Consider the following 20,036-nt stretch of genomic DNA (forward strand, 5'->3'; position numbering starts at 1 on the left):
AAACTCCAAACTAATAAACTAAGACACTAAAATACAATTTGCATTGCCACCAATTAGATCACAAAGCACAAACAATAAAGAATAACATATCACACACTTAAATCCTTCTCTATTTGCACGCTGTCCAACTCCAGGCCCTCGATTTCTCTCCCCTGATGCGATGAAGTTCGATGTGGGCTTTCCAGGGCGGGTCGAAAGCTGATATAAGCATGTCTTCTTCCATATCGCCTCCCTGTGACTGTCTGATAGCCACCTGATGGTTTAGGCCAGGAAGATTTACAGGATTCCTGACCCATTCCTGCAAAGAAATCACTATGTTATCAAGCAGATCTGTAGGTAGAGAAAACGGATACAACTAACTAGTTTGCAGAATTTTTTTCTTTATGCAGTCTTTTCACTGAGAACCTAACACTGCCATAGCATTCAACCACAAACCCGCTAAACCCGTAACTCAGGAGCTCTCAGATGGGAAGTGCTTATTGCAGTGAGCCAAGAGCACTTGACCACCGAGTCAGCCTTCAGAGGACCTGGCGGTACAGGCATGCAACTGAGTAAATTCACTTTCATCATGGTGTTGATAAACCCACACAAGAAGGTTTTTGCATTCCAAGTTTCCAGACTAGAGAACAAAAATCAATGCCCAATTATGCAACAGATTAGACATCTTAACCCCTTCCCCCCTGGGTGATTTTCCATGTTTTCGTCTCCTTTTTCCAAGAGCCATATGTTTTGTTTTTTCAGTCCACATAGCAGTATGAGGACTTTTTTTGCGGGACAAGTTGTATTTTTGAATAACATCACTCATTTTAATCATGTGATGGACTGGAAAGTTGTAACAAAAAATCCAAATGCGTTGAATAAAAAGTACAATTTTACAATTTGTTTTTCTTGGGGACGAAGTCATTTACCACGTTGACTACATTGTAAAGCTGACCTGATAATATATTTCATGAAAAAAACTAAGTGGTGAAAAAAGATTCGGAAATTTGTAAAAAACAAAACAAAACAAAAAAACACAAAAGAAAAAACCACTTTACTTGTGTTGCGATTTTCTGACACCCACAATGCTTTCATCAATTTTAGGGATCTGGGGCTGTGTGAGGCCATGTGCACACGTTCAGTATTTTTCGCGTTTTTTTTTTTGCTATAAAAACGCGGAAAAAACACAAAAAAAACGCTTACATATGCCTCCTATTATTTACAGTGTATTCCGCATTTCTTGTGCAAATGTTGCATTTTTTTCCCGCGAAAAAATAAATAAATAAATTTAAAAAAAAAAAAAAAAAAAAAAAAAATCGCATTGCGGAAAATAAAGCAAAATGTTCATTAAATTTGCGGCATTGCGGGGATTCCGCACACCTAGGAATGCATTGATCTGCTTACTTTCCACATGGGCTGTGCACACCATGCGGGAAGTAAGCAGATTATGTGCGGTTGGTACCCAGGGTGGTAAAAAAAAAAAAGAATTAAAATAAAAAATAGTGATATACTCACCTTCGATGGCCCAGGAGTCTTCCCGCCTCTCAGCGGTGCATGCTGCCGCTTCCATTCCTGTACATGGTGTGTGTGAAGGACCTGCGATGACGTCGCCGTCTTGTGATTGGTCATGTGACCGCTCACGTGACCGCGACGTCATCGAAGGTCCTGCACACACACACACCATCTATAGAAACGGACGACGCTGAGGAGATCGGCTGTCTGCAGGTGAGTATAACCATTTTTTAAAATTATTTTTAAACATTCTATCTTTTACTTTTGATGCTGCATAGGCTGCATCTATAGTAAAAAGTTGGTCACACTTGTCAAACACTATGTTTGACAAGTGTGACCAACCTGTCAGTCAGTTTTCCAAGCGATGCTACAGATCGCTTGGTAAACTTTAGCATTCTGCAAGCTAATTTCACTTGCAAAATGCTAAAAAAAACGGAAAAAAAAAACGGGAAAAAAAAACGCAGAAAAAAAAAAGCGGAATTCTTGCAGAAAATTTCAGGTTTTCTTCAGGAAAATTCTGCAAGAAATCCTGACGTGTGCACATACCCTGACTGTGTGAGGGCTTATTTTTTGCACCCTGAGCCGATGTTTATACGGATATCATTTTGGGGTAGATACAAGGTTTTTGATTGGCTTTTATTGTATTCTATTGCAATGTCGCAGTAGCAAAAAAAAAAAGTATATGTTTTTTTCCCTTACACCATCAATTGACCAGATTAATTTTATATTTTAATAAATCGGCCATTCACGAATGCAGCAATACCAAATATGTATATTTAAAAAAAAAAAAAATTAAATAAATAATCTTTATTTTTATATAGCGCTAACATATTCCGCAGCGCTTTACAGGTTGCACACATTATCATCGCTGTCCCCATTGGGGCTCACAATCTAAATTCCCTATCAGTATGTCTTTGGAATGTGGGAGGAAACCGAGTACCCGGAGGAAAACCACGCAAACACGGAGAGAACATACAAACTCTTGGTGGGGTTTGAACCCAGGACTCCAGCGCTGCAAGGCTGCTGTGCTAACCACTGCACCACCGTGCTGCCCATCCCTTTACCCCCAAGGGTGGTTTGCACGTTAATGACCGGGCCAATTTTTACAATTCTGACCACTGTCCCTTTATGAGGTTGTAACTCTGGAACGCTTCAACGGATCCCGGTGATTCTGACATTGTTTTCTCCAGGGCTGTGGAGTCGGAGTCGTGGAGTCGGAGTCAGTAGAAATGTACCGACTCAGACTCCAGCTTTAAAAAAAATGTATATTTCATAATTGAACTTTCATATGAATTTTATAAATATTACTCAAATATATGTTCTATCAAACTATGAACAACAGTGATAAGCAGTTCTGCTGTAGATAAGAAGTAAGAAATGACTCTGTGTGTCACTGTTCTCCACTGCCCTTATCTAATCTTATACTTGGTTAACCTCATGCTGCCCCAACCCCCCTACTTACAATGTATGAAACTCTAAGTGAAAATGTGTTGCAAATTCTTAGTAGTAAAGCTCCTCCTCTAGACTAGATGTTTGGTGTGCATCTTCCAAGCATCTCACAGCTGCTACTCACAGCTTGCAAGTGGCATTGCTACATCAATGAAATGGAGAGAGGAGCTACTATTACAAAATAACATTCTTTTGGCAGCTGTTTATGTAGACCCAATGCATCGGATTCTTCTAGATGATCAACAGCTAACTAAAGGAAAAGAAGCTCTGTTTGAAATAGCAGTAAGGATGAAACAGTCAGGAGGAACAAGAAGAATCTGGTCGTCCTGCCACATCTTCACCCTCATCAACTGATGAATTTAATTTAGAAAAATATTTGGATCACAAGGACCGTGCAAAGCGTTCCCGCATAGAAGAATCATCCCCATCAAAGAACACAGCCAGTACATTTCAGCAGAATTTTTCATGTGTACTAAAAGAAATTGAGAAATTTGACCGTTTATCAAAAATAACAGTGCAACAAGCGATTCCTCTGTATCCTGACATTGTCAGATGATGCCCGAGTGGTTACTGCTTTGCCACCAACCCACGTTAGTGTAGAGAGGTTGTTCTCTGCTCTCAAAATAATTACCGTATATACTCGAGTATAAGCCGAGATTTTCAGCCCAAGATTTTGGGCTGAAAGTGCCCCTCTCGGCTTATACTCGAGTCACGGTGGGCGGCAGGGTTGGCGGGTGAGGGTGCTGAGGCATACTCACCTAGTCCCGGCGGTCCTGACGCTCCCTCTGCCTGTCACACGGTCTTCGGTGCTGCAGCTCTTCCCCTGTTCAGCGGTCACGTGGGACCGCTGATTAGAGAAATGAATATGCGGCTCCACTTCCCATAGGGGTGGAGCCGCATATTCATTTATCTAATCAGCGGTGCCGGTGACCGCTGATAGAGGAAGAGGCTGCTGCACCCGGAGACCCTGTGACAGGCAGAGGGAGCGGGATGCCGGGAGCAGGTAAGTATGTAATATTCACCTGTCCGCGTTCCCCCCGCCGGGCGCCGCTCTGTCTTCGCGTCCTCTTGCTCTGACTGTTCAGGTCAGAGGGCACGATGACGCATATAGTGTGCGCGGCGCCCTCTGCCTGATCAGTCAGTGCAGAGAGACGCCAGGACGGGACGCTGAGGAGCTGCAAGCAAGAGAGGTGAGTATGGCATTTTTTTTTATTGCAGCAGCAATGGCACAACTTTATATGGCACAGCTATGGGGCAATAATGAACGGTGCAGAGCACTATATGGCACAGCTATGAGGCAATAATGAACGGTGCAGAGCACTATATGGCACAGCTATGGGGCAATACTGAACGGTGCAGAGCACTATATGGCACAGCTATGGGGCAATAATGAACGGTGCAGAGCACTATATGGCACAGCTATGAGGCAATAATGAACGGTGCAGAGCACTATATGGCAGCTATGGGGCAATAATGAACGGTGCAGAGCACTATATGGCAGCTATGGGGCCATAATGAACATTATGGAGCATCTATTTTTATTTTTGAAATTCACCGGTAAATGCTGCATTTCCACCCTAGGCTTATACTCGAGTCAATAAGTTTTCCCAGTTTTTTGTGGCAAAATTAGGGGGGTTGGCTTATACTCGGGTCAGCTTATACTCGAGTATATACGGTAGATCAGATTTGAGGGCATCCATGAAGGAGGATCTGACAGAGGCAATACTTTTTCTGAGAACAAATTTATAGATTTCTTCTTATTAACTGCATAACAGCGTTTATTGCATATTTACTTACAAGAGTTTAGAAAAGTTTAGAAAAGTTATTTGCTATATTCTAATAAATATAGTTTTTGCTCTAAGTGGTCTGATTACTTATATGATGGTGAGAAACTGAATAAGCATGATGTTAATATTTGACAAGAGTAAATTTATTGTTACGAATTAGCCATTTATGAAGGAGTCGGAACCTGATAAAATCCAGGAGTCGGAGTCGCAACTGTGGCTTACCGACTCCACAGCCCTGGTTTTCTCGTGACATATTGTACTTCATGATAGTGGTAAAATTTCTTTGATATTACCTGCGTTTATTTGTGAAAAAAAACGGAAATTTGACGAAAATTTTGAAAATTTCGCAATTTTCAAACTTTGAATTTTTATGCAATTAAATCACAGAGATATGTCACACAAAATACTTAATAAGTAACATTTCCCACATGTCTACTTTACATCAGCACAATTTTGGAACCAACATTTTTTGTTAGGGAGTTATAAGGGTTAAAAGTTGACCAGCAATTTCTCATTTTTACAACACCATTTTTTTTTTTTTTTTTTTTTAGGGACCACATTTCATTTGAAGTCATTTTGAGGGATCTATATGATCTATATACATAATTGTCTAAGGGGTACTTCCGTCTGTCTGTCTGTCCTTCTGTTACGGTTATTCGTTCCCTGATTGGTCTCAGCAGCGGCCTGTCATGGCTGCCGCGACCAATCAGCGACGGCCACAGTCCGATTAGTCCCTCCCCTACACCCACTGCCCGGCGCCCGCTCCATAATCCCCTCCACTCACCGCTCACACAGGGTTAATGGCAGCGGTAATGGCCCGCGGTGTAACGCACTCCGTTGCCGCTGCTATTAACCCTGTGTGTCCCCAACTATTTACTATTGATGCTGCCTATCTATGCAGCATCAATAGTAAAAATAGGTAATGTTAAAAATAATTTAAAAAAAAACCTGCTATACTTACCCTCCGCCGCCTTTCCCGCTCCTCTCCACGCTCCTGGGACCGCTCCATTGCAAGTGGCAGCTTCCGCTCCCACCTACCAGGGCTGGTGTGCGACAAGGACCTGCCGTGACGTCACGGTCATGTGACCGCGACGTCATCATAGGTCCTGCTCACACCAGCCCTGGGACGGGACCGCAAGCTGTCACACCAGCAATGCGGCAGCGGTCGCGGGAGCGTGGAGAGGAGCGAGAAAGGCGGCGGAGGGCAAGTATAGCAGGACTTCAACAGGCTATAGGTGAGTATATGGTTTGTTTTTTTAAAGTCTCTATACTATGTGGCTCTGTGCTGGCCAATACACTACGTGGCTGGGCAATACACTACGTGGCTGGGCAATACACTACATGGACATGCATATTCTAGAATACCCGATGCGTTAGAATCGGGCCACCATCTAGTAGAAAATAACCAAGTGTGACACCATTCTAAAAACTGCACCCCTTCAAGGTGCTCAAAACCACATTCAAGAAGTTTATTAACCCTTCAGGTGTTTCACAGGAATTTTTGGAATGTTTAAATAAAAATGAACATTTAACTTTTTTCACAAAAAATTTACTTCAGCTTCAATTTGTTTTATTTTACCAAGGGTAACAGGAGAAAATAGACCCCAAAAGTTGTTGTACAATTTGTCCTGAGTACGCCGATACCCCATAAGTGGGGGTAAACAACTGTTTGGGCACATGGCAGAGCTAGGAAGCGAAGGAGCGCCATTTGATTTTTCAATGCAAAATTGACTGGAATTGAGATGGGACGCCATGTTGTGTTTGGAAAGCCCCTGATGTGCCTAAACATTGAAACCCCCCACAAGTGACACCATTTTGGAAAGTAGACCCCCTAAGGAACTTATTATAATTGTGGAGGACAAAAGAGCAATCAGGTATACTAAAAGTAGAAAATTTATTGGCACAAATTTAACACTACATCATAGTAAGCAATCACAAAAAACATTTTTGGCAGGAAAAGACACAATAGAGCACCAAGGACTCCATACTAAATGCCAGGCTTAAAAAATATCATTTTATAGCATAAGGTGCAAGTGCAATGTCAGCATTACATATAGGCGGCATACCCAAACACCCCATATCTAATGTCGCCACATTTTATCTGACCAAGTAGTCCTGAGGGTAGGATGCTCACCTAAGGGCACGAGTTGTGGAGTCCTGGACCGGGCGTGAGTACCCCGACGCGCGTTTCACGGGTAGAAAACCCCGCTTTTTCCCTAAGGAACTTATCTAGATGTGTTGTGAGAACTTTGAACCCCCACGTGTTTCACTACAGTTTATAATGCAGAGCTGTGAAAATAAAAAAATATTTTTCCACAAAAATTATTTTTTAGCCCCTAGTTTTGTATTTTCTCAAGGGTAACAGGATAAATGCCAAACATGTGAGCGCTAAATGTGGTTTAGGCACAATGGAGCTCAGAAGGGAGGGGGGGGGGGAATTTGGATTTGGGAGTGCAGAATTTGCCGAATTTCTCTTGGGGGGCGAGGAGCCATTTTGCTTTTCCAGAGCATTTGTGCTACCAGTAACGTGGAAGCCCCTATATTTCTGTTAACAGACCTGTGTGGGGACTTGTTTTTTTGTGGATTGAGCTGAACTTTTATTGTGAACATTTTACATAACATTTATCCGGCGCTCTAAGCTGAACACTTACATCGGGGTTTCCATCTAAATCTCTGAGTGGCGTGACGGATGAAACCCCCGATGGATCCATTCACTAGAATGAGGCAGCAGAGTTACTCTGGACTCTGTCTGTTCAGTGGTGTCACTTTCCAGAAGTGCACAAAACTGTGGCCGACTGTACTTTTATGCAATCCTAAAAAGATGGACACAGTTGGATCACAGGTCCTATGGTGTCCACAGTGCCTCCATCTGCCTCATTAGGGTATGTGCACACGTTGCGGATTTTGATGCGTTTCCGCAGCGTTTTTGGATGCGTGGAATTGCCTCAAATCCACAGTACAGAGTGCACACAATGTTAATGAATAGGAAATGCAAAAACGCTGTGCACATGCAGCGGAGAATTCTGAGCTGAATCGCAGTGGTTTATTTTCCGCAGCATGTCAATTGTAGTTGCGGTTCTGCAGTAGCGGTTTCCATTCTGGCATATCAAAAAAATGTCAGAATGGCATCTCTCTCTCTCTCCTCCAGAAGCACAAGAGACAAAGTTCACAACAAATTCGCATAGCAAAAACGCACTAGAATCTGCATCTATTCCGCAGAAAAAAAAATAGCAAGAAATCAGCATGAATTCCGCTGGAAAACCACAAGTGTTTTATCCTGCGTTTTCTGCTAAGAGCTGCGTATTCTCTGCAGAAAAATCCACAGACTAATCCGCAATGTGTGCACATAACCTTATAGGGATTCTTCTGCCAGAGATTCCAACTGAATCACACATTTCAGAGATTTACATGGAAACCCCAGTGTAAGCACTAAGCGCAGGAAAAATGTGCGCCAAGCCTTACTACGATCTTTGGGAGGCAGAATGGAAAAACTAAAGCGCATGTGAAGAAATGTTTGTTTGTTTTTTACGCCGTTCATAGTGCGGTATAATTGATTAGGCGACTTTATTCTTCGGGTCAGTACGATTACATCGATACCTCATTTATATTTTTCGTGTTTTAGCGCTTTTACACAATAAAAAACTAGTTTTTGTATCGCTTTATTTTGAGAGCTACAACTTTTTAATTTTTCTGCTAATGGAGCTGTATGATGGCTTGTTTTTTTGTAGGACTAGATGATGCTTTCAGCGGTACCATTGTTATTTACATTTGTCCATTTCATCGCATTTTATTGCACTTTTTGTTCGGCGGTGATAAAGCATTGTTTTTTGCACTGCAGAACATCAGCAGCGACTGACCGGCAGGCAAGGAGGAGTTTCAGGTCCTGGAAGGACCCCATGGCCATCTTGGAACGGGGGGTCTCCATGGAGACCATCAGGACAACGTGATCGCATTGCATTGTCCTGATGGAAGCGCGCATGAACTCATTCACTGCACGATGCTCATCTATGTTGCTGTCACTACTGACCGTGGCATCAGATGGGTTAAATACCCGCAAACGGGGTTAACATCGATCGTGAAAGTTGCTGCGGTGTGTCGGCTCTCACACAGGGATGACACCTGCACTCTATCGCCACGGCGGTCAGTGTGAGGCCGCGCAATTGTGCCGCTGAACATTTACAGCTCTTTGCGGGAATGCAGCCGTCAACTGTCGGGAAGGGGGTTAAAAACCTGGAGTTTGCTAAGTAAAGTACACACATGGCCATATTGCCTCTGTGATACTGATTAAAACAATATCCGTGGTTAACCCCTTCACGCCGCAGTCCTTTCTCATTTTTGCTGTTGTTTTTTGCTCCTCTAACTCCCAGAGCCATAATTTTTTTTTATTTCCCCCCCTCCGGGAGCGCAGCTGATCGCATTGGACATATTATTCCGTCCATGGGAATGAAGTCCCAGGTCACATGGACAGAATAGTACGTCCAATGCCAGAAAGTGGTTAAAGGGGTTTTCCCCATGAACAAAGTGCATTTTAATGAATAGATCTTGGAATAAAAATAAGTTTCACAATTGGATACATTAAAAAAAAAATTAAAATAAATAAAAAGTTTGAAATCCGCAGCATGTAAATTTTTTATTGTCAGTACGCTAATTTGAGCGGGTTTTCCTCCATAGACTTGCACTAGAAGCAGAAAATCTGCAGGCTAACAAGGCACACGTCTTCAGTGCGTTTCCACGGCAGAAACGCATCAAAAACACACGCAAGCCCCACTTAAGTACCAGTATGTCAACAAAGTTTTGTCAAACCAAATACCACAAAGTATCAAAAACAAAGTAGCACACAAACACGATGAAAAACGGCAAGTAACCCAATTTACATAATAGGTGCAAAATTCTGCAGCGTTAAAAACGTCACCAAAAGCTCAACGTAGCCTAAAATTAACTGTTCGTGGGGAAACCTCTTTAACATAAGGCTATGTGCACACGTTGCAGATTTGGGTGCAGAATTTTCTGCATCTCCTGGCAGAAAATGCAGGTGCAGATTTGATGCATTTTTCTTGTGTATTTTGTGCGTTTTTGTTGCGGATTTCATGTGTTTTTTTTACCCCTGCGGATTTCTATAATGGAAGGGTGCAGAAACGCTGCAGATCCGCACAAAAGAAGTGACATGCTCCTTCTTTCAATCCGCTGTGTTTTCCATGCGGAATTTTCCGCACCATTAGCACAGCATTTTTTTTCTGCGTTTCTGCACGGAAAAAACGCTCCGGATCCGCCGTAAATCCGCATCGTGTGCACATAGCCTTAATCTACTTGATGTGATTTTAACCCCTTCACCAGCGTGGATTTTTCGGTTTTCTCATTTTTGCTCCCTGTCTTCCCAGAGTCATAACTTTTTTATTTTCCTTCAATTAATGCTACTGATGCAACACACAGAAATAGGATTACAAAAATATTTAAAAACTCAGGTTGCAATGTAACAAAATACTGTAGGTAAAATGCAGAGGGATGAATACTTTTGCAAGCCACTGTACATGCCGAAAACCTGACATTTTAATGGGTGTGTAGATTTTTTATATCCACTGTATGGGTCCATGAGCTGTCCGAGAAAGAAAAAACTAAGACTGCTCAGACTTCCATCTTCATATTCGTTTATTCCATTTTTAGGGACAGACACACAGAAAAGCATTAAAAACTGATCTGCGCGTAACTGACGAAAAAGGAAGAGGAGGGACCCGATTAATCATTATGTGGTGCCTCAGTATTCCTTTTGTTAGTGTCTGCTTTTAGAATGTAAAGAGAAATGCATGATGGAAAACGTCTAAAAACAGTCACATTACAGAACATAATTAGAACCCAAATTAATCAATGGGTCCCTCTGCTTCAGTTATGGAACACATCTGGGTTTTTTTCGCATTAATTTGTTTGCCTGCTCCTAAAAACAGGATAAACAGATGGAATGACGAAGCGGTACTTTGATCGCAGCTAAGGCCACGGTTCCACATATGACAACGCTATGCTTTTTTCATGGATTTTTTTTCTGCAAGTGTCAGCACCAAATTATGCAACAGCAATCTGCTAAAATTATTGCATTTTTGCTAGGTTATCCTGTGGATTATTGGTGCAGATTTGTCTTATTTTTTATGGCAGTTTCAGTCCAGAAACACAGGGGGTGTGCACTTAAAATGCAACTGCACTTTTTAAATGTGTTTTTTCAAGCTTGCTATAGAAGCCTATAGAGGAACAAAGTAACAAATAAAGGAGGTCAACAGCATTTTTAAAAGCATACTGGGCATGAGAATACTTAAAATCTCATCCACAATGCTTGAACTGTGAAATGCAGTAGATTTTCTACACAAAAAAAGTAGCAGAATAATAATAAAAAAAGCACAGTATTTACACTAAGTGGGAACATGGCCTTCACCCCATCAAGATAGCTGACGTATTTATACGTCATGGAAGGCAAGGAGTTCCCGACCGATAAAATATAGATACGTTATGGTGATCACGTGGGCACAGGAGCTGTGTGCGCAGTCGCCGCTATAAAATGGTCACACTAGTTAACCCATTCAGTAAACAAAGTAAAACATTTGAGGCAAAAAACTATGCTTTTTATCACAGCCAAAAAACGTGGAATGAAAGGAGTTAAAAAATAAAAGGTTATAGCTCTCCGAATAAAGCAATGCAAAATTAACCCTTTTTTCAATAAAATAATTTTTATTGTTTAAAAGTGCCAAGATAGAAAACCCGAAGAATAAAGTGGATTTATACATTTTACCACATGAGGAACGGCATGAAAAAAAAAAAAATTCCTGAATTGATGGTTTTTGTTCATTCTGTCTCTCAAAAATCAGAATAAAAAGCAATCAAAAAATGTATGTTACCGAAAATGGTAAAAATATAAACGTCAACTTGTCTGCAAAAAAACAAGCCGTCACATTACTCTGTCGGCAGAAATATGGTAAAATTAAAACTCTCAAAATATGGCAATGCAAAATCTAGTTTTTGCAGAATTGATCACTTGCTATGACCGCCACCCACAGGGCGGCGCTCATAGCAATCCGGCATTGAGAAACAGAGTTCTGCTGGAGACCTTTGGTTGTCATGCCAACACATGGGTGACCCGCGATCATGTGACGGGGTCACCGATGGGTGGGATTTCCGGCACGCTTGCCGGAAGCGTGAGTTAAAAGTTGCTGGAAGAGATGGACAGCGGCATTTAACTAGTTAGCAGCCACGGGTAGATCGCGATTTCACCCGTGGCTGTTCAAAATAGCTGACGTGCTGGAAAAGACAGAAAAACGACTGGCACATCCAAACTAGTGTGAATAGGTGCATACCAGGAGCAGCTACCTCCATATACAATATATATATAAAAAGGTTGCACTCTATCGTGCCAAAGCATTGTCTAATATGAAATACATGAAATATGAATAGCAAAATGGCTATTGAACATTAGGCAAAATATTTGAGAGATGCTTTGCACAGAATTTGGCCAAATAGCGTGAGACCATCAACCATCGTCAAGGTGGTCTCATTAATTTGATGGGTCCCTGACCTCCCTGTCCAAATGTGAACACTTACCGAAGGCCAATGTCTGTATGCCTGGGTGAATGTGGACACCTGTCAGCAAAGCCTACATATGGGTTGGCCGGAACCAAGTGTGATTAGATGTACCGTATATACTCGAGTATAAGCCGAGATTTTCAGCCCAAATTTTTGGGCTGAAAGTGCCCCTCTCGGCTTATACTCGAGTCACGGTCGGCGGTGGGGTCGGCGGGGGAGGGCGAGGGGGAGAGGGCGCTGAGGCATACTTACCTAGTCCCGGCGATCCTGGCGCTCCCCCTGCCGTCCCACGGTCTTCGGGTGCTGCAGTTCTTCCCCTCTTCAGCGGTCACGTGGGACCGCTCATTAGAAAAATGAATATAAACTCCACTCCCATAGGGGTGGAGCCGCATATTCATTTCTCTAATAATAATAATAATAATAATAATAATTTTATATAGCGCCAACATATTCCGCAGCGCTTTACAAATTATAGAGGGGACTTGTACAGACAATAGACATTACAGTATAACAGAAATACAGTTCAAAACAGATACCAGGAGGAGTGAGGGCCCTGCTCGCAAGCTTACAAACTATGGGTTTCTAATCAGCGGTGCCGGTGACCGCTGATAGAGGAAGAGGCTGCGGCACCGAAGACCAGCTGTCCGGGGGAAGGAGCGGGACGCCGGGAGCAGGTAAGTATGTCATATTTACCTATCCCCGTTCCACACGCCGGGTGTCGCTCCATCTTCCCGGCGTCTCTCCGCTCTGACTGTGCAAGTCAGAGGGCGCGATGACGCATATAGTGTGCGCGGCGCCCTCTGCCTGATCAGTCAGTGCGGAGAGACGTCGGGACCGGACGCTGGGAGCTGCAATCAAGAGAGGTGAGTATGGCATTTTTTTTTTTTTTTTTTTTATTGCAGCAGCAGCAGCAGCAATGGCAGAGCTTTCTATGGTACATCAATGGGGCAATAATGAACGGTGCAGAGCACTATATGGCACAGCTATGGGGCAATAATGAACGGTGCAGAGCATTGTATATGGGGCACAGCTTTATATGGAGCACCTATGGGGCAATAATGAACTGTATGGAGCATTATATGTGGCACATTTTTATATAGAGCATCTTATGGGCCCATCATGAACTGTATGGAGCATTATATGGGGTTCCTGATTCAATATATTCACACTAGTTTGGATGTGCCAGTCGTTTTTCTGTCATTTCAATGTGCTGGAAAAAATGATGTGGTCCGACATCGACACCTGATGTCGAAAAAAGTGTGTGACAGCAGCAAAAGATAAAAATCAATATGAATCTGTTATAGCTGTAATTGCACCGACCCGAAGATTAAAGTAGTCTTATCCCTTATACCGCATGAGGAATGGATTATAAAATGAATTATTCAACTGCTGTTGATTTGTTCATTCTGCCTTAGGCCGGGGTCAGACTAGCGTATGGCATCCAATGCGATATGCTAATGATCCTCGGCTCCTGCTCTGCTGTGATCGGGAGCCGAGTGTCAGGCATCTGTGCTCCGAGCCTCTCGCACAGAAAGAATCGGAGCACAGCTGCAGGTAAGACGGAGAAATTAATTTCTCCATCTCCTCCATTGCCGGGGTCAGCGCATATCGCACATCACTCGGATGATATCCCAGTGATGTTAGTTGCCTCAATCGCACCCATAGGCATGCTGCGATTTCACTTTAACGTTGAAAACGGTGGAGAAAAAACGGTGATGTGAGCTGCCCATAGATGAATACTGGTCCGAGTGCTATGCGATGTTTTACAGTTGTGGCCAAAAGTATTGACACCTTTGCAATTCTGTCAGGTAATACTCCGTTTCTTCCTGAAAATGATTGCAAACACAAATTCTTTGTTATTATCTTCATTTAACCCCTTCATGACCCAGCCTATTTTGACCTTAAAGACCTTGCCGTTTTTTTGCAATTCTGACCAGTGTCCCTTTATGAGGTAATAACTCAGGAACGCTTCAACGGATCCTAGCGGTTCTCAGATTTTTTTTTCGTGACATATTGGGCTTCATGTTAGTGGTAAATTTAGGTCAATAAATTCTGCGTTTATTTGTGATAAAAACGGAAATTTGGCGAAAAGTTAGAAAATTTCGCAATTTTCACATTTTGAATTTTTATTCTGTTAAACCAGAGAGTTATGTGACACAAAATAGTTAATAAATAACATTTCCCACATGTATACTTTACATCAGCACAATTTTGGAAACAAAATTTTTTTTTGCTAGGAAGTTAAGGGTTAAAATTTGACCAGCGATTTCTCATTTTTACAACGAAATTTACAAAACCATTTTTTTTTTAGGTACCACCTCACATTTGAAGTCAGTTTGAGGGGTCTATATGGCTGAAAATACCCAAAAGTGACACCATTCTAAAAACTGCACCCCTCAAGGTACTCAAAACCACATTCAAGAAGTTTATTAACCTTTCAGGTGCTTCACAGCAGCAGAAGCAACATGGAAGGAGAAAATGAACATTTAACTTTTTAGTCACAAAAATTATCTTTTAGCAACAATTTTTTTATTTTCCCAATAGTAAAAGGAGAAAGAAAGTTGTTGTCCAATTTGTCCTGAGTACGCTGATACCTCATATGTGGGGGTAAACCACTGTTTGGGCGCACGGCAGGGCTTGGAAGGGAAGGAGCGCCATTTGACTTTTTGAATGAAAAATTGGCTCCACTCTTTAGCGGACACCATGTCGCGTTTGGGGGGCCCCTGTGTGCCTAAACATTGGCGCTCCCCCACAAGTGACCCCATTTTGGAAACTAGACCCCCCAAGGAACTTATCTAGATGCCTAGTGAGCACTTTAAACCCTCAGGTGCTTCACAAATTGATCTGTAAAAATGAAAAAGTACTTTTTTTTTTTTCACAAAAAAATTATTTTCGCCTCAATTTTTTTATTTTCACATGGGCAACAGGATAAAATGGATCCTAAAATTTGTTGGGCAATTTCTCCCGAGTACGCCGATACCTCACATGTGGGGGTAAACCACTGTTTGGGCACTCGGCAGGGCTCGGAAGGGAAGGCGCGCCATTTGACTTTTTGAATAGAAAATTAGCTCCAATTGTTAGCGGACACCATGTCGCGTTTGGAGAGCCCCTGTGTGCCTAAACATTGGAGCTCCCCCACAAGTGACCCCATTTTGGAAACTAGACCCCCCAAGGAACTTATCTAGATGCATATTGAGCACTTTAAACCCCCAGGTGCTTCACAGAAGATTATAACGCAGAGCCATGAAAATAAAAAATAATTTTTCTTTCCTCAAAAATGATTTTTTAGCCTGGAATTTCCTATTTTGCCAAGGGTAATAGGAGAAATTGGACCCCAAATGTTGTTGTCCAGTTTGTCCTGAGTACGCTGATACCCCATATGTGGGGGTAAACCACTGTTTGGGCGCACGGCATGGCTCGGAAGGGAAGGCACGCCATTTGGCTTTTTAAATGGAAAATTAGCTCCAATCATTAGCGGACACCATGTCACGTTTAGAGAGCCCCTGTGTGCCTAAACATTGGAGATCCCCCAGAAATGACCCCATTTTGGAAACTAGACCCCCAAAGGAACTAATCTAGATGTGTGGTGAGGACTTTGAACCCCCAAGTGCTTCACAGAAGTTTATAACGCAGAGCCATGAAAATAAAAATAAAAATTATTTTCTCAAAAATGATCTTTTAGCCTGCAATTTTTTATTTTCCCAAGGGTAACAGGAGAAATTTGACCCCAAAAGTTGTTGTCCAGTTTCTCCTGAGTACGCTGATACCCCATATGTGGGGGTAAACCACTGTTTGGGCACATGCTGGGGCTCGGAAGTGAAGTAGTGACGTTTTGAAATGCAGACTTTGATGGAATGCTCTGTGGGCGCCACGTTGCGTTTGCAGAGCCCCTGATGTGGCTTAACAGTAGAAACCCCCCACAAGTGACCCCATTTTGGAAACTAGACCCCGAAAGGAACTTATCTAGATGTGTGGTGAGCACTTTGAACCCCCAAGTGCTTCACAGAAGTTTATAATGCAGAGCCGTGAAAATAATAAATACGTTTTCTTTCCTCAAAAATAATTATTTAGCCCAGAATTTTTTAATTTTCCCAAGGGTAACAGGAGAAATTTGACCCCAATATTTGTTGTCCAGTTTCTCCTGAGTACGGTGATACCCCATATGTGGGGGTAAACTACTGTTTGGGCACATGCCGGGGCTCGGAATTGAAGTAGTGACGTTTTGAAATGCAGACTTTGATGGAATGCTCTGCGGGCGTCACGTTGCGTTTGCAGAGACCCTGGTGTGCCTAAACAGTAGAAACCCCCCACAAGTGACCCCATTTTAGAAACTAGACCCCCCAAGGAACTTATCTAGATATGTGGTGAGCACTTTGATCCCCCAAGTGCTTCACAGACGTTTACAATGCAGAGCCGTGAAAATAAAAAATCATTTTTCTTTCCTCAAAAATGATGTTTTAGCAAGCATTTTTTTATTTTCACAAGGATAACAGGAGAAATTGGACCCCAAGAATTGTTGTGCAGTTTATCCTGAGTATGCTGGTACCCCATATGTGGGGGTAAACCACTGTTTGGGCACACGTCGGGGCTCGGAATTGAGGGAGCACCATTTGAATTTTTGAATACGATTGGCTGGAATCAATGGTGGCGCCATGTTGCGTTTGGAGACCCCTGATGTGCCTAAACAGTGGAAACCCCTCAATTCTACCTCCAACACTAACCCCAACTCACCCCTAACTCTAATCCCAACTGTAGCCATAACCCTAATCACAACCCTAACTGCAACACACCCCTAACCACAACCCTAACCCACCCCTAACCACAACCCTAATTCCAACCCTAACCCTAAGGCTATGTGCCCACGTTGCGGATTCGTGTGAGATTTTTCAGCATCATTTTTGAAAAATCAGCGGGTAAAAGGCACTGCGTTATACCTGCGGATTTTCCGCGGTTTTCCAGTGTTTTTTGTGCGGATTTCACCTGCGGATTCCTATTGAGGAACAGGTGTAAAACGCTGCGGAATCCGCACAAAGAATTGACATGCTGCGGAAAATACAACGCAGCGTTTCCGCGCTGTATTTTCTGCACCATGGGCACAGCGGATTTGGTTTTCCATAGGTTTACATGGTACTGTAAACCTGATGGAACACTGCTGCGAATCCGCAGCGGCCAATCCGCTGCGGATCCGCAGCCAAATCCGCACCGTGTGCACATAGCCTAATTCTAAAGGTATGTGCACACGCTGCGGAAAATGCTGCGGATCCGCAGCAGTTTCCCATAAGTTTACAGTTCTATGTAAACCTATGGGAAACAAAAATCGCTGTACACATGCTGCAGAAAAACTGCACGGAAACGCAGCGGTTTACATTCCGCAGCATGTCACTTCTTTCTGCGGATTCCGCAGAGGTTTTACAACTGCTGAAATAGAAAATCGCAGTTGTAAAACCGCAGTGAAATGCGCAGAAAAAACGCGGTAAATCCGCCATAAATCCGCATTCCACTATTCTAACATTAGTGGAAAAAAAAAAATTCTTTATTTTTTTATTGTCCCTACCTATGGGGGTGACAAAGGGGGGGGGGGGTCATTTATTATTTTTTTTATTTTGATCACTGAGATATAATCTATCTCAGTGATCAAAATGCATTTTGGAACGAATCTGCCAGCCACTACGCATGCGCCCGCCATTTTAGAAGATGGCGGCGCCCAGGGAGAAGACGGACGGACCCCGGCAGGATCGGTAAGTATGATGGGGTGGGGGGGAGCACGGGGGGGGGGGGGGGGGAAATCGGAGCATGGGGGGGTGGATCGGAGCGCGGGAGGGGTGGAACGGAGCACGGGGGGGGGTGGATCGGAGTGCAGGGGGGGGGGTGATTGGAGCATGGGGGGAGCGGACAAGAGCACGGGGGGAGCGGAGCACAGGACGTAGGGGAGCCGGAGCAGTGTACGGACAGATCGGGGGGCTGGGGGGGGCGATCGGTGGGGTGGGGGCACATTAGTGTTTCCAGCCATGGCCGATGATATTGCAGCATCGGCCATGGCTGGATTGTAATATTTCACCAGTTTTTTAGGTGAAATATTACAAATCGCTCTGATTGGCAGTTTCACTTTCAACAGCCAATCAGAGCGATTGTAGCCACGGGGGGGGTGAAGCCACCCCACCTGGGCTAAACTACCACTCCCCCTGTCCCTGCAGATCGGGTGAAATGGGAGTTAACCCTTTCACCGGATCTGCAGGGACGCGATCTTTCCATGACGCCACATAGGCGTCATGGGTCGGAATGTCACCCACTTTCATGACGCCTACGTGGCGTCATGGGTCGGGAAGGGGTTAATTTGTACTAAATGAAAAAACACAAAAAGAATTGTCCTAAAGCCAAATTGGATATAATTCCACACCAAACATAAAAAGGGGTGGACAAAAGTATTGGCACTGGTCGAAAAATCATGTGATGCTTCTCTAATTTGTGTAATTAACAGCACCTGTAACTTACCTGTGGCACCTAACAGGTGTTGGCAATAACTAAATCACACTTGCAGCCAGTTGACATGGATTAAAGTTGACTCAACCTCTGTCCTGTGTCCTTGTGTGTACCACATTGAGCATGGAGAAAAGAAAGAAGACCAAAGAACTGTCTGAGGACTTGAGAAACCAAATTGTGAGGAAGCATAAGCAATCTCAAGGCTACAAGTCAATCTCCAAAGACCTGAATGTTCCTGTGTCTACAGTGTGCAGTGTCATCAAGAAGTTTAAAGCCCATGGCACTGTGGCTAACCTCCCTAGATGTGGACGGAAAAGAAAAATTGACAAGAGATTTCAACGCAAGATTGTGCGGATGTTGGACAAAGAACGAAGACTAACATCCAAACAAGTTCAAGCTGACCTACAGTCCGAGGGTACAACAGTGTCAACCCGTACTATCCGTCGGCGTCTGAATGAAAAGGGACTGTATGGTAGGAGACCCAGGAAGACCCCACTTCTTACCCCGAAACATAAAAAAGCCAGGCTGGAGTTTGCCAAAACTTACCTGAAAAAGCCTAAAACGTTTTGGAAGAATGTTCTCTGGTCAGATGAGACAAAAGTAGAGCTTTTTGGGCAAAGGCATCAACATAGAGTTTACAGGAGAAAAAAAAGAGGCATTTAAAGAAAAGAACACGGTCCCTACAGTCAAACATGGTGGAGGTTCTCTGATGTTTTGGGGTTGCTTTGCTGCCTCTGGCACTGGGCTGCTTGACCGTGTGCATGGCATTATGAAGTCTGAAGACTACCAACAAATTTTGCAGCATAATGTAGGGCCCAGTGTGAGAAAGCTGGGTCTCCCTCAGAGGTCATGGGTCTTCCAGCAGGATAGTGACCCCAAACACTTCAAAAAGCACTAGAAAATGGTTTGAGAGAAAGCACTGGAGACTTCTAAGGTGGCCAGCAATGAGTCCAGACCTGAATCCCATAGAACACCTGTGGAGAGATCTAAGGCTATGTGCACACGTTGCGGATAAGCCTTAGGAATTTCTGGTGCGGATTCTGCCTCTCCTGGCAGAAAACGCAGCTGCAGATTTTGTGCGAATCCGAAGCGTTTTTTGTGCGTTTTTTTTGCGGATTTGCTGCCTTTTTTACCCCTGCGGATTTCTATAATGGAATGGGTAGAAAAACGCTGCAGATTCACAAAAAAGTGACATGCTACTTCTTTTAAACTGCAGCGTTTCCGCAGCGGTTTTTCCGCAAAGTGTGCACAGCTTTTTTTTTTCTCATT

General features: G+C 43.4%; 1 protein-coding gene across 2 annotated transcripts in view; it reads right to left on the reverse strand.

Moving 5' to 3' along the window:
- PJA2 (praja ring finger ubiquitin ligase 2) overlaps positions 1-20,036 on the reverse strand; it is an 85,380-nt gene that overhangs the window by 52,482 nt on the left and 12,862 nt on the right. The window contains exon 2 of one of the 2 annotated variants that reach the window (XM_069752607.1): positions 98-298. The exons of the other annotated variant lie outside the window; for it this stretch is intronic. Coding sequence (XP_069608708.1) covers positions 98-296 — 199 coding nt within the window. The 5' untranslated portion in view covers positions 297-298. The remainder of the gene's footprint in view (positions 1-97; positions 299-20,036) is intronic. 2 annotated transcript variants of the gene reach the window in all.

This window comes from Ranitomeya imitator, chromosome 1 (assembly GCF_032444005.1).
Source record: "Ranitomeya imitator isolate aRanImi1 chromosome 1, aRanImi1.pri, whole genome shotgun sequence".
NCBI lineage: Eukaryota > Metazoa > Chordata > Amphibia > Anura > Dendrobatidae > Ranitomeya > Ranitomeya imitator.